The sequence below is a fragment of the Urocampus carinirostris genome, chromosome 1 (assembly GCF_059441175.1).
Source record: "Urocampus carinirostris isolate Australia breed hairy pipefish chromosome 1, RoL_Ucar_1.0, whole genome shotgun sequence".
In the NCBI taxonomy this organism is placed as follows: Eukaryota; Metazoa; Chordata; class Actinopteri; order Syngnathiformes; family Syngnathidae; genus Urocampus; species Urocampus carinirostris.
The window spans coordinates 47297422-47311931 of record NC_142349.1 but is presented as its reverse complement, the minus strand read 5'-3'; the positions used below and the strand labels follow the sequence as shown (position 1 = coordinate 47311931).

The 14510-nt window shown below is 40.2% G+C and overlaps 1 protein-coding gene across 1 annotated transcript; it reads right to left on the bottom strand.

The window, feature by feature from the left end:
* Positions 1 to 8040: 8040 nt before the first annotated feature.
* Positions 8041 to 13703, bottom strand: LOC148374939 (peripheral myelin protein 22-like). The gene is made up of 5 exons (XM_088355834.1): positions 13541 to 13703; positions 12901 to 12990; positions 11570 to 11663; positions 11354 to 11494; positions 8041 to 9113 (listed from the first exon to the last, which is right to left on the bottom strand). The coding sequence occupies exons 2-5, from the start codon at positions 12976 to 12978 to the stop codon at positions 8947 to 8949; spliced, it is 480 nt and encodes a 159-aa protein (XP_088211960.1). The 5' UTR covers positions 12979 to 12990; positions 13541 to 13703; the 3' UTR covers positions 8041 to 8946.
* Between the last annotated feature and the right edge of the window lie 807 nt (positions 13704 to 14510).

Here is a 14510-nt window from a genome sequence, read left to right as displayed (position 1 = left end):
TTTATAACTTACAAATAAGGTTACCACTGTCACGATTAGGTACGCCTCCTTCCACCAGAGGGCGCCAACCAGATATGAAACTGGGCGCAAATGTGTCCAATCACCACACACCTGTACCTAATTATCCTTACCGTTAATGAGGACATTTTGGCATTTGGAAGGGTCAGTTTGAATACGACTTGTTTTTGTTTGTTACTCGGTCATTTTGATTTCTTCGGTCTTTTATTTTCACTGCCACACCAGGTTTGTTTGTTTGTTTGTTCATTCCTGGTTTTGTTAATAAATGACATAATTATGTTAAGCACCCCTGCCTCGGTTCCCGTTTCCCCCACATGGATCCACCCACGCAAAAACATTATAACTACGGTATTATTCTTTTGTCTTACATCTATGTTTAGTTGTAAGCTATGACAGTAGTTCTCAAATGGATGCACGACTACTTCCAGGAGTACTGGTTGAGGGATTGGCTGAAGAGGTATTCAATGTTATTAAAATGTATTGTTAAAAGTCTCAATACAAATATCACATTATGTCCTTTCTTTCAACCTCCATTGAAACAAATCAATACTATTCCATTGTCCAGAAAATTTTGCTAATTTTAAATATTTGTGTTTTTTTATCAAACTTGAAAAAAATAATCATCTGATACTTTTACGTTGCTGTTAATTTTCTTATTAGATTTAAGATGTATTTTTAAAATGAAGACAATTACCTGATTTACCTGATTTCCCTGCCATATCTGCGCATTATTTTTATTATCTAAAGATAATAAAAAGTAAAATAGTCAAAATATTTAATCAAATATGAAAGCTAATTTTGCCCATTTTAAATACAATTGTTCTTATCATCTTTGAAATTATAACATTGATTAACATGTCGACAAGGTGGTTGACTGGTTGACAATTCTGCCTCACAGTTCCGAGGTTTTCGTTTGAATTCTAGCTACCAGCCTCCCTGTGTGGAATGTACATGTTTTCATTAAGTCTGAGTAGGTCTTTTATAGCAACTCCAATTTGTTCCAATTAACCAAAAACATGTTACCTGGTCGAATGGTAAATCAAAGTCGTTGCTAGATATGAACCAGTATGAATGTGCACCGTTAGAGGATCACCCGTGTTGGGACGCAAAACCATTTTTGGGTCGCAATATCCTTTTCTGAAGCGTCATTGGCACATGATAATGAAAAACCCAAAGAGTAAAACTGAGTCCAGATGGAGACAAAAATCCTGAAATAGTGTTGATATTCAATGTAGCTCTGCCTGGGAGTGTGGAATGTCTTTTTGAGGGAAAATGCAGCGTCAACATAACCAAACGTGCTAAGTCATTTACTTATTTTGGCCAATTTTTACATCTAGGGTAACCTACTTGCCTGCATGTAAAAGATGGTGGTCAATTCTAAATTTCTTCCTTATTTTCTTGGGTGGACAGACACACAAACATATATACATACATACTCAGATCTCAAACTAAAACATTTTCAACACCCTTGTTTTATTTGCAAGTCTTAATGAGAGTGTGAGTGAACAGTTGTTTGGCTCTTAAGATCATGAGATTGATGACAACCAGTCCAGGGTGTCCCCTGCCCATTACCCGAAACTGGCTGGGATGAGCTCCAGTATCCTTGCGATACTGTAGCTACGATGAGCAGCTAGACAAACACATTCCATAGAAATATTTTGTTGTTTTTTATTTAATTAAAAGAAGAATCATTTAAATAACCGGATCTACTAGTAGACAAACGTTTAATCCAACTTTACAAGGGGGAATATTCCACTGGGGTTACATCAACACGAAAAGGTTGAGTACCAAAGTACTTAGAGATTTTCTACCCAAAACTGTTTTTGCGAAGCAACCAGTAAAGGGCACCCCAAAGCGAGAGATGAATGCAGGCAACGGAGCTTGCATATTCCTTAGCATGCCGGAGGTCTGAGGCAGACACTTGTAGCAGGATTTAACAGCAGGGGGGGCGGGTCAAAGGTGGCTTCTGGTTCCACATGTGCAACTTTGCCTGGATCCTGTTGGCGCTGCCGTCAAAGTGAGCGGCGGGCCGCGCGCTAATGTGTATTAGCAAGACAAAAAGGGTGGTGAGGGGCGGGATGAAGACGAGCTTTGATTTACCCTGAGATTTATAAGTGTGATGAAATCAGAGCTGAATAACCAGGTCCGCCCTTTTTCTCCATCGTTTATGTCACTTGTGAAAGCTACCGGGTCTGTTCCGGAGGACAGACTGACTTTTTCCAAAACAACAAAAGCAGAAAATCTGAAGTGAAGGCAAGAAGTGGGCGTGAGTCTTCTCTGAAGTCCACAAGTCCCATTCAGAGGAGCCATCATCTGTCTCCATTGTATACTCTGCTGCACTGTCAGCCGTGGAACCAATTGGGCCAACACATTGCTTGACATGCCAAACACAAACCCCAATCAATCAGCCGTGAACAGAAGGCCCTTTTCAGTCATTTTTCCGGTTTTTTATCATGTTTCAAAAAGAACCCAAAAGTCAAGCCAACTATTTTCCACCCTTAGACAATGAACAGATTCTGGAGTGATCAGAAGGAGAAAGTTGTGTGATTTGTAAAGAAAAACTTATTTTAGCAAGTACAAGACAAAATTAAATGAGAATTACAAAATGCCGTCATTCCTTCCTGTGAAAGGTATATTCAGTTTTTAAAATTGGACACCTGCAAAGAAGATTGCAAAAGATGCAAGTTCGTTATTTTGAGTATTATACCTGACTGTTGTTACTTGTTTTGACTATTGTTCACTGTTTACATCAATGTCCTTATCGGCCAACAGTGTTGCCGTTCTTTAATTTCCACATTATCTAGGGCAAAAAGAAATGGCTCATCGGAAGGCTTTTAAAACAGATATGGAATTTGGCATTGTGAGAGTTTTTTCCTATGGTCCTCTCCATTTCAAAATTAATTTGATGTCTTCCCTATTCTTTTTTGAGTAACTACTAAACTGCAAACTTTAATCCAGTTCCCCCAACAAGACCTTGAAATGGACACACATGAACACAAGTTTGATGATACGTGAGTTGCCCCTTACATATTTTTTTTTCATTGGTGCTGTTCTGTTTCAATAACATGGGCAGACAAGATTTTTTTTTTTTTTACCCAACATCCTCATATACATGTTACCTCTCTGACGGGGAAGGAGCCTGATTCGGTGTGTGAGGTTGAGAAGTTCCGACTAGATATAGTTGGACTCACCTCCACTCACAGCTTGGGCTCTCGAAAGGGGTTGGACTCTCTTCCACTTTGGAGTTGCCTGTGGTGAGAGGCACAGATATTTAGAGGGTATATTAGTTGTGCCACGGCTCCGCGCCTGTACGTTTGCGTTCATCTTAGTAGACGAGAGGGTAGCCTCTCTCCGCATCCGGGTGGAGGACGGGTCCTGACTGTTGTTTGTGCTTATGCATCAAATAGCAGTTCAGAGTACCCACCCTTCTTGGAGTCCTTGGAGGGTGTGCTTAAGAGCGCGTGTTCCCTGGTGACTCCCCCGTACTAGTGAGACTACAGCGCTCTCGTGGGCAAAGACAGTGAGACCTGGAGGGGCGTGTTTGGGAAGAACGGCCCCCCCTGACCTAAACCCGAGTGATGTATCGTTATTGGACTTCTGTGACGTCAAGCTGAAGAAGGTATTTTATCGGGCCCTCCTGGCCTGTGGGACTCCGGAAGCGCTTGGCAGGTATCGGCTGGCCAACCGGAATGCAGCTTTGGCAGTTGCTGAGGCAAAAATTTTGGCACGGGGCGAGTTTGGTGAGGCCAAATTGAGGAAATTCTGGTCCACCATCCGGCATCTTAGGGGGGAAAGCGGTCTGCCATCAACACTATGTATAGTGGCAATGGGGCGTTGCTGAACTCGACCCCAGACGTTCTGAATCAGTAGGGAGAGTACTTTGAAGAACTCCTCAATCCCGACATGTCTTCTTTTGAGGAAACAGTGCCAGAAGACTCTGAGGTGGGCGCTCATATCACTAGGGTTACAGTCACTCAGGTGGTCAAAAAGCTCTTTGGTGGTAAGGCCCCAGGGGTTGATGAGAAAGCTCTCGATTTACCGGTTGTTATATGTTCCTATCCACACCTATCGTCATGAACTGTGGGTTATGACCAAAAGAACATGATCCCGGATACAAGTGGCTGAAATGAGTTTCCTCTGCGGGGTGGCTACGGTTCTCCCTTAGAAATAAGGTGAGAAGCTCAGTTATCCGAGAGGGACTCTGTGTAGAGCCACTATTCTTCCACATTGAGAGGAGCCAGTTGGGGTGGCTTGGGCTTCTGATAAGGATGCCTCCTGGACGCTTCCCTCGGGAGATGTTCCGGGCATGTCCCACTAGCAGGAGGCCCTGGGGATAGCCCAGTGCATGCTGGAGAGATTGTGTCTTTAGGCTGGCCGGGGAACGCCTCGGGATCCCGTCGGATGAGCTGAAAAAGTGGATAGGGATAGGCTTCCCTATTGAGGCTGCTGCCGCTACAACCCGACCCCGGATGAGCGGAAGCTAATGGATGGATAGATGGATCCTCGTATACAAAGCATAAAAGAAGCAAGTTGAATTAGAAGACAAATATGTAGCCACACTACTGGTAAAAGCCAATATAGAATACGGTTGTAAACAGACACAACCTGGGTGTTTTTGCACCGTCTGACACAGAGTAGAGTGATGATGAAATCCATCTGGCAATGTTTCAAATTTTCAGAGTTGAGCTAAATGATTTTACTGTGTTTCAGCTCTATTCCTGTGCAGTGAATGATACAATTAAGTAGTGAGAATAATTTTCATCTGCAATGTTTGCTTTTATTTTGACCACCCTCAAGGAATGGACTGTATTGTAGTTGATCAGAGCCAGCAACCTAAGGATCCTCTCATCCCATTCCTGAACACTCCTATTGTGCACATCCCCACAGTAAATAATGAGTGCCCCCCAGTGACCTTTCTAGTGATAAATAACTCCTAGGGTTAACAACGTTTGAAATGGAGCTGAAGGCTATTATGGATCTCAAGGGTTTTCCTGACACGACCAATATGTTCTGCGGCCGTCTTTTAAAATGTTCATGCTGGCGAGGTGAGGCGTGCAAGCAGCCTACACTGAGCTTGTGTAAAGTGCATGTGCTTCATGTGCACAGATGGCGGCTTAGAAACCGGCGTGTTTATCTTGCCTTGCTCCTCTTTATGTTGGCCGTTGTGTCGGAGGCAGAAACAATAAATATTTCTGGACTACCATTGTTATATATAAAGAGAAGGAAACATTGGTTGTCTGTTAAACTTTGAAAGAATATTGAAATGTCAGTCTATATTTGTTTTATATAGCAGACATCTTATATGCAAATATGGTGAAAGTTTTCATTTATTTATTTGTTAATGCTTGTGAATGCATGTAAGTCAACTCCTAAGGGCTTACATTGATTTAGATGAGGGATGTCAAACTCAGTTTGGCATTGGAGCCAGACTAGACTTTCTGTTTTCAGGTGAGCCAGATACGTGAAAGATGTCAACTTAAAATGTTTAGTTCAGCATCTTTTTCCAGTATTATGTTTTATCATTCAGCCTACTTTAGTAGCCTACCTTACATATTATAATCATTGATGACAAGGGATCTATTCTAAGTATAAGACATTTTTTCACAAACAACGGACAAAAAATATTGTCATGTTTGGCATTGAATGCGTTAATTGGTTTATTTTAAAGGTTGAGTAAATGCAGTTTACCTGAACCAACTCACCATGCTATACAAACTCAAATGGGAACTATGAAAGAATATATTTTTCGCGCTAATTGTTGTACTGGTTTGAAATAGATAAATAAGAAATACAAAGTAAAGGTTTTACAACATTATGTCTGGATAAGGTTCTCAAAGACCAGAGCGTCAGTCTCGCTGTACCATATAAGCATGACAAGTTGAGATTAGGACTATCAGGTGCCCATGGTACTCACTGTCACCAAAAGAACCAAGCATGGAATGTATAGGGGAACATTAATAAAAGCAGTACAATTTTCTTGTGATTTTTAATTTTTCATGCTTCACAGTTCACGGATCGCTTCACCGCCTGGGTCATTGTGGCACCACTAACAACTCTGGACAGCTTTCTCCACTGCTGATGGTTCATAGGCTGTATTTGGCTGGTGACAAAGCTGGCTCCAGTCAATTCCTTGATGTTGTCCACCCAGTTCTTTTTTGCACTTTCTTTCCTCCTGCCCCCAGGGAGTGTGCTCTGATGAATATTTTGGGCCAGTCCTGATGATCTTGTGAGGTGACCATACCACTGTAGTTTTTGCCTGCACACATTGACTAATGTACTTTGTTATTTGTCACATGGCTTGGGTACGGTAGCTGATGCCTAGAAATTTCCTGCAGCATCACATTTTGATGGCCTGGATTTTCCTTTACAGCTTCACTGTGAGTAAATGGAATCAAGCAACACTTGCAGGTGTTGAATATTTGGTTTCACTGCTGTGTTCCTGTCCCTCCAGAAAGTGTGGCAATGGTTTGAGCTATCCTGGTCAGGATTTCTGGTTCTGGCCACCCTTCTGATATGACAGCTCCAAAATATTGAAATGTGGTGACTGGTTCCTGCTCTCTGTAGTTGATGGTGATGTTTGTGGTGACACCTTAGGCGTTGTTGGTCATTACTTGTGTTTTTTACTGTGCTGATTTCCATCCCATACTTGCTTGATGCTTTGTCCAGGCGATTGACCAGATCTCCAAAGTCCTGTTAATTGGCAAACTAATAAACAGAAATAAATGCCAATGTACCCAATTCTGCGGGACAACATCATAAAAGTCTCTCACACTTTCAAGACTAAGTTCTGCCTTGTGTCTAATTTTGGCTAGTAGACTTCTCATTCCTCAAAGCGCCCCAACTTTGTCTTTGCTCCCAAGTGTATAACACATCTAAAGGTGCCTTTGATCTCGGGAAGAATCCTCTTTCAATAATTCACTGTGGTGCAAAATTCGGGAGCAGTGGAGTGAGAAGATTAATTTCGTTATTTCCTTTGTGCGTTTTGAACAAGAAACTCGATGCGTAAAATGTGACATTTGAACTATGGATATGAGAAGATGACACTGGATAAATAAAACATAAATGCAACTCAACTATGATGAATAACATTTTCAAGCGATGATTTTTTTTTTCTTTCTAGATTGTAAAAAATGAGTTGCGTATCTGTGCACAAATGCGAGTTGCTAGCTCTATCTAGTGGCAGAAACGTGTCATTATATATAAATATATACAAATGACTGATACATGAACGATTCCCTATCTTAAATTAATCATATAATCTTAAAACATGCCACAATAAGACTTGTTTGTGGTTTTGTCGTAAACTTTCCTTATTGCAGCCCGTGGTAACATTGCTTTAGAACTCAAATTGGGCTATCCGTGTTAAATCTTAACGTTGTATTCAGAGACCCAATAAAACAAAAAAAAAAGAAACCTTAGGAAAATAACAAAATGTTGCAGAAACCCAAATACGTTTCTTTTTAATGTCTACTTAAAATGTAAGGCAAATAATTAACTTCGGGTTCGACTTAATTGTTTTCATAAACAATAATCATCGTGCTATTTTATGTCCAAGACTCTTGTAGAACTGGAAAGCATTTTATTTAAATAAAACATAAGTAAAGGTGGTCATTTGCATTGGTTTTGGATTTTTTTCAAACAATTGTCGTTTTATAAATAATCTAGTTCTAATTTAATGGCATCATACATTAATGGTAAAACAGCGACATTTAGTGTTAAAAATGAGAAGTGTACTTCAGTCACGCACTTTCCCGAGACACATTAGTAAAGCTAATTTGCATTACAGCCGGTAAATGTCATTCAAACGTGATTTGTGAAGACTATTTAAACTTCGGTTTTATAAACAATTGAATTTCTGATTAAGATAAAAGAATGTATGGAAACTCATATTTAATACAACAGTTCAGTTTAACGCACCAAACCCTACCCCTAACAATTTAAAAGGCAAAAGATTAATTTGATTTCTATTATGCATTAAAAATTAAATGATGGCCAACCCAATCTGGACCAAAACAACAGGTGTTTCATCATTTTTTGTTTATTTGAAGAGTGTTATTATTACATGATTCAAAAGAATTGATACATTTGACATATTTGACTTGATTTACATGAAACGTTGATACTCTCAACAATTTCAATTTCCAACTGTTTCCTCAATTCCTTGCCCATCAAAACTTCATCTTTTTTCTGTGTAAACATTGACAAGTTAATGAAGACATTTTATGAATTGACATTATTCTTACACATTTCGAAATGCATTTTGAACAAACCGACTTCATTTGAACTAGACCCATATCAAAAACCAATATTTGTACCTAAACGTTTTTTTTAAATGTACTGAAAATGTATTTTGAAGAATACTGACAATACTTGAAAGCCAATTAATCACAGAACACATTATACAAACATAAAAGAAGCTATACATTCCAATAATGGATAAAAAAAGCACCATTTTATCAAAACTACAAATGCCAGATTTTGGAGTATCAAGTAACAAACTCACAAAAAATGCAATTTTGTGAGTTTGTTCTGAAAGTACACATTTTTCAATGTTAAGGCACATTTTCAAAGCGAAGACAATAAAACAGAAAGCGGACAAGGCAACGTTTCTTTGGCACAGCTGCATGACGTGTGAGAGACACACACTCCTCGTAACATGAGAGACAATGTTAACAACACACTATGTACAACGAGCAATGTAAAAATGCTATAAATATGTCTAAAAACCACAGACGCTATGTACAATGTTGTACTTTGATAAAGCGACGACAAGTTTCGACACGTTTTTGGGTGACGTGTGCCCTCTTGCCATGCGCTAGTGATGTCAGTCCTGTTGTTGGTCTGTGGGCAGTAGGCACAGTGCGACGCATCCTCCACCTTATTCTCCTTCCTCCACTTCTGCTTCTTCCTCCTCTACCAGGCGTACGCTCATTCCTTCTTCCTCAACACGATGTAAATGAGGCCGCTGATGAGGCAGAGCGGGAACGCCACCCAGGCTAGCACATAAGCGTAACCGAACTGCCACTCGGGCATGTTGGGCATCTCTTCAGTCCTCATCACCGTGTAGATGATGGCACCGCACATCACAAACAGACCTGGAATCAGTTTTGGGTTGCTGATCAATACATCGCACTCAAGTTTGCATTGCAACACAGACAAATTCAATGATAACTTCATGACTTTTGCAATTAAGTTGCTTTCATTGGGTTAATTCAGGGGTCGGCAACCAGCGACTCTTTAGTGCTGCCTAGTGGATTCCTGCCGCTTTTAAAAATTAAAAGTATGGGAGAGGGAAACATATTTTTGTTTTGCTCTTTCACTGACATCGGGTTGTGAAAACCCGGAACGCCTCGAACGCGGCAAAGTCATATACAAGGAACCCTTCAGTTATCGCTTCGCATATTTTGAAACGAATTGTCTTTATTGACATTGATATCAATGTAGCGTGCATTGTGTTCTGCAAATGCTATTATGGTGGCAGGTTAGGATGGGTTTTGTGTTTTAGGTAGGCATGGCTGTCTCAAAGCACAACATTCATAGGCTGGTGTATACTGTCAGTCAAACAGCCAAGCCGGGTGGGCGCACAAGTCAATGTGTCCCACCCAAAACAAACTGCAAATGCGTGGCTACAGCTAGTTTTTAGCGTCTCGTTACAATAAGAAGAAATTAATTGATTAGATCCAACTCGGAGGGAAGTCAGAAAAGTACAAAGAAATGGTGATCACCAGAGGGTGCTCTGTGGATTATTATCGGGTTTGGGAAGCGACTGAGGTGGCGGCGTCAGGAGAGAAGGCAGCGAGGTTGTGGGTACGTGCGGCCTACAGCTACAGCAAGGCTAACAACTCTCTTAAACCTACCCTGCCGAGCCTGTATCTCACAAACGCCAGATCCATTACCCATTTAACAAATGACCTGGAGCTACAACTGGGAAACCACTACATTCAGGACTGATGTATTTTAATCATCACCCGTTTTTTCAAATCCTCAAAATAAAAATGACATGAAAAATTAAATCTGTATCGCATTTATTTTATCAAAGCAATGAAACATACTGGAACTAATTCATGTTGTAATGAAGTTACACTTGAGGCGATATAGTACAACAGAATAGTACGTAACTGTAATATATGTAATATTATACTATATATTCTATATTCTAATAATACTCTGCATCCAACCTAATCATTTTGATAGTAGCCCATTATAGCTAACATTAGTACATAGTGACTTTTAAAACAAAACGATGTTGCATATTGAATATGAGACGTGTTTCAGAGTTTTGATTTGATAAAAGCTTTAAAGGGACACTGTGTAAATATTTGACCACGATATGTCGCTGTATTGTGTAGTGCAATCGAAATGCAATCGTGATACGAAGCGCAAGGAAATTGCGGAAACACAAAGTGACAAAACCGCACCATTTTTCTTAATTTTCTCACACAACCTTTCACAAGGTTTTTTTGGGGATGAAGGTGCATTATAGGAAAAATGGCGGAGAGTTAAGTCAGCTACCTCCAGGTGAAACTCTTGTTATGTAAAATAAAAATAAATTTCTCAATTTGCGATTATGTAAAAATATGGAAGTTGTTGAAAATGTGAAAGTTCACGTATTTTTGTTTATTGTTCTTATCTCTCTCATATTTACTGTATATATATATGTATATATATATATATATATATATATATATATATATATATATATATATATATATATATATATATATATATATATATATATATATATATATATATATATATATAGGTGCTAGGTGCTATTCGGAATTTGAAACTTTGATACTCATCTCCAGGCTAAAAGTCCTGATTGCAGCCTCAGTCAGGTCATTCCTCAAGAATGTGCATATCAAAGACGCGCTCCAATAAACTCTTCTTTTTTCATTTTTTGAGGGGTTTGGGTTGGCATTGGGACTGTATTTGAAGGGGGCCTTAGCTTACTTTTACCATTTTCAGGCTACACAAACAAAAACTGCGATTATGAGCATAAAGTCACTCTCCACGTCCCCGTTTTTGCTTCCTAATGTGTTACGCACTCTGGATCAGACATCACTTAATAGAAAAATAAGGAAAAAATATTCGACTTCCAAACTTTTGAAGGACCCCTCAAACAACGCACCCCACCTTTAAGCAAGTTAATACCACCACACAGAGGAACATGCCAGAGGGACGGTATAAAGTACTATTTATTTTGATAGTAACAAAATATGCCCATGACGATTATTTAGAATAATCATTATATACTATCATTAATATTGCTCCTTCGTAAACAAAAATGTTTTGGTTAATAGAACAGACTAAGGATATACTGGATTTTACTCACTGGCCAAGATCTGGAAGATGGCGGTGAAGAAGAAACGTCCGCCCTTCACCAGTTTGAAGAGCTGGAACACGAAAGCCACCAGAGAGAAGAAGCAAAAGAGGACAGCCAAGATCATCAAGGCCTGCACCGCTTGCAGCCAATCTATCATACACAGCACACAAGATCACACAACTAGCCGATACACGAATATGTGTATTTGCATTTCGACGGGCAAACCTTCGTTGCTGGCTGCGGTGCATTGGTAGGCCACATCGTTGGTGAGGCAGTTGTACCACAAATCCTTGCTGACGTCTCCCCCCACAGACCAGGCCTGATCAACACAAGCATGGAGGAATGTTCCCATTACAAAGCAGTGACACAAGGGAAACATTACAAGTCAATATTAACACTTCAAAAGCAGGGTGGTAGAAAGGGTTTGGGTTCTTACATAAGATGTTATTATGGCACCCTGTCATGGTTTGAATACTATTACGGACTGATCGACATAAAGGACGTACTCAACTCAAAACAGCGCACAATAACAGTTGGTTACCCCGCTTGTACACTAAAAGAAAATAAAGAAATACCGTAATCCCTTGTTGTATCACGGTTCATTCAACGCGGTTTTGGTACTTCACAGATTTTCATTGTGTTCTGCATTCTGATTGGCTAAACAGAGGAAGAAGCTTTCTATTCTGAACAAAGTGGACCCTCCATCTGCTAAAGCTGCTCAAGATCCACATGTGGGTCTCTGACGTGCCCCTAGTGGCTCACTGGCACTTTTTTCAAAACATTTCCATAATAATAATAATAATAATAATAATTTCCTTGTATTGTCATTCTGTGTAACAATGTACACAGAACGAAATGTCGATTGCACCTGACCCGTTGTAGCGAGCCGATGCAGCCGCAGCCAACAGAGGGCGCCGCCGACCACTTTTTAAGTCTTAGGAATGACTCGGCCGGGGCGCGAACCACCGACCTCCCAGTCTCAAAGCGGGCGCCTTACCATCTAGGCTACTGAGCATGAAAACATACATGGTTTATGTAGGACAGAACGGTAAGGTAAATGCAGTTTTTCATATGGTCCACATGACTTAAAACATGCACAATTAAATTATAACCTAGCGACAATTAGTTTGAGAATAAAATTCATGATTTCTCCACATTATCAGTCTACGCATTGATCCGATGTCATTGCCTGTTCACTGCTGAAACTCAAATTTATTATTATTTTTTTTCTATTTTAGAGCATTATGACAAGGCAAGTTGGTTCAGATGCATTAGCTCAACTGTTAAAACAAACACATTCAATTCCAAACATGAAAATCATTTTTGTTCCATTGTTTGTGAATAAATGTGTTGAATTTAGTAAAGATCCCTTTTTATATTTGATTACAATTCATAAAGTAAGTTGCAAATTTAGGATGAATGAAATATTTGGTGCTTGACCTTGCCAACCTGAGACCATAAAGTCTGTATCCTGCACCCGAGCCAAAATGAGTTTGACACGTTTGCACTATTATATGAAAAAGAGAATGACCATAAATCAATGAACCCAGACTTACACTTGCTGCTGTAGACACAATGAGAAGGATGAGGATGATCAGGTGCAAGATGAGCACCCCAAGCAGGATAAACAGCATTTTCAAGTATCTCTGCCATGGAAAGCAACAAAAAGAGAAAACGGAACATTAAAAACTTGGACATAGGGGGGCGAGCTGATGCACTTGCAAGGCAATGACGCTAGATGGCAACGTTTCCTCACTCAGGGCCACCAACCGCAGTGTTTACTTCCACACGTATCCATTTACATTCCCAACCGAAATGTGCAAACTAAGAGGAAAAGTCGCGTTGAAGATGTTATTTTAGTCTCTATTCGAATGTCAAGGGAGGAAAATCTAACCATCTTACTAATTCTTCGAAGAGGTCCAAAGTAAAGAAAGTAGCAGGTTTAAATTGTGGGGGAAAATCGATAGCGCCCGGGAAAGAGTCAGCATGGAAACGTCAATAACAACTCTAAGACACATCGTTAAGTTTCTATCAAACCATGAAAAAGCGCCTCAAGTAATCGATGTAGTATTTACAGGTCTCCCAAACGTCCGAGTGCAAAATCCTGACGCGTGGTTGGGTGACGGCGGAGGAAAAGCAAATACAAAATACACGGGACTAAAACAAGAAGAAAAAATCAAAGTAGTCCAAACTTACAAAAAGTCAATTATCCGAGTGTTGGGCAAAAAAACAGTTGCCTATTAGCTCCTATCGAAGTTGAGCGTCTTCCAGCCTCGCCGCTATTCCAGATGTGTGTCTCACGCCCCAGTCGGACTTTTTCTGGGCTGGAGAACACCGCCCTGCTGAGGCCTCGACGTCACTATGGAGCCACTCGACTCCAATCAAATCCACGAGCACAACACATCCCAACATCCCCCACCCATTCCTCTTGAGTAAACCCATCTGGAAAGCACTCAACAGGGTTTGCGTCCAACCCCGCCGTCCCTCAACCCTTTCCTACGCTTTCATTAAAAACACATACTCATGAGTCAAACTTTAAATTCCAGTCTTATCACTCATTCAGTTTATGTATACACAGAGACTGAGAGCAAGCGGTAGGTAAAGTTTTGCCAATACATGGATGTTTTTTTACAGAAAGAAATTTAATTATCATATCTATTTTTCCCCATTCATATGTTTTGACAAGGTTTTCTAACTCTGGAACGTTTGGCGGTGAAACTTTACTAAAAATTGCTTATTTCACCCAATGGGAAAAAAATCACAGCGACATGTCTGACAGGAAAACAAAAACACGCAGAAAGAAACTCTAAAGGTATTCCCAAATTCTGAAAACATGCAAAATGAGAGGAAATAGCACATGTTTTCCAACATACTGCTCGGTACCAGGTCGGTAGCCTAGATGGTAGGGCGCCCGCTCTGAGACTGGGAGGTCGCTGGTTCACTTGGCCGAGTCATACCTAACTGACTTACAACATTGGTACTCATTGCCTCCCTGCTTGGCGCTCAGCATTTAGGGTTGGAATTGGGGGGTTTGGCCACCTGCGGCTGCATCAGCTCGCTACAGTTTAACTGTACGGGTCAGGTGTATCGACATTTTTCGTTCTGTGTGCATTGTTACAAAGTATGACGATAAAAGTAAATTCTATTCTATTCTATAATGCATTTT

Bases quoted from the DNA above. Each gene is read 5' to 3' on its own strand.
- LOC148374939 (XM_088355834.1), bottom strand. From the start codon at position 12,978: ATGCTGTTTATCCTGCTTGGGGTGCTCATCTTGCACCTGATCATCCTC. The intron at 11,495-11,569 runs GTTTGCCCGTCG...TGTGTATGATAG, and splicing joins CACCGCAGCCAGCAACGAAG to ATTGGCTGCAAGCGGTGCAG. The intron at 9,114-11,353 runs GTGAGTAAAATC...AACTGATTCCAG, and splicing joins CATCTTCCAGATCTTGGCCA to GTCTGTTTGTGATGTGCGGT.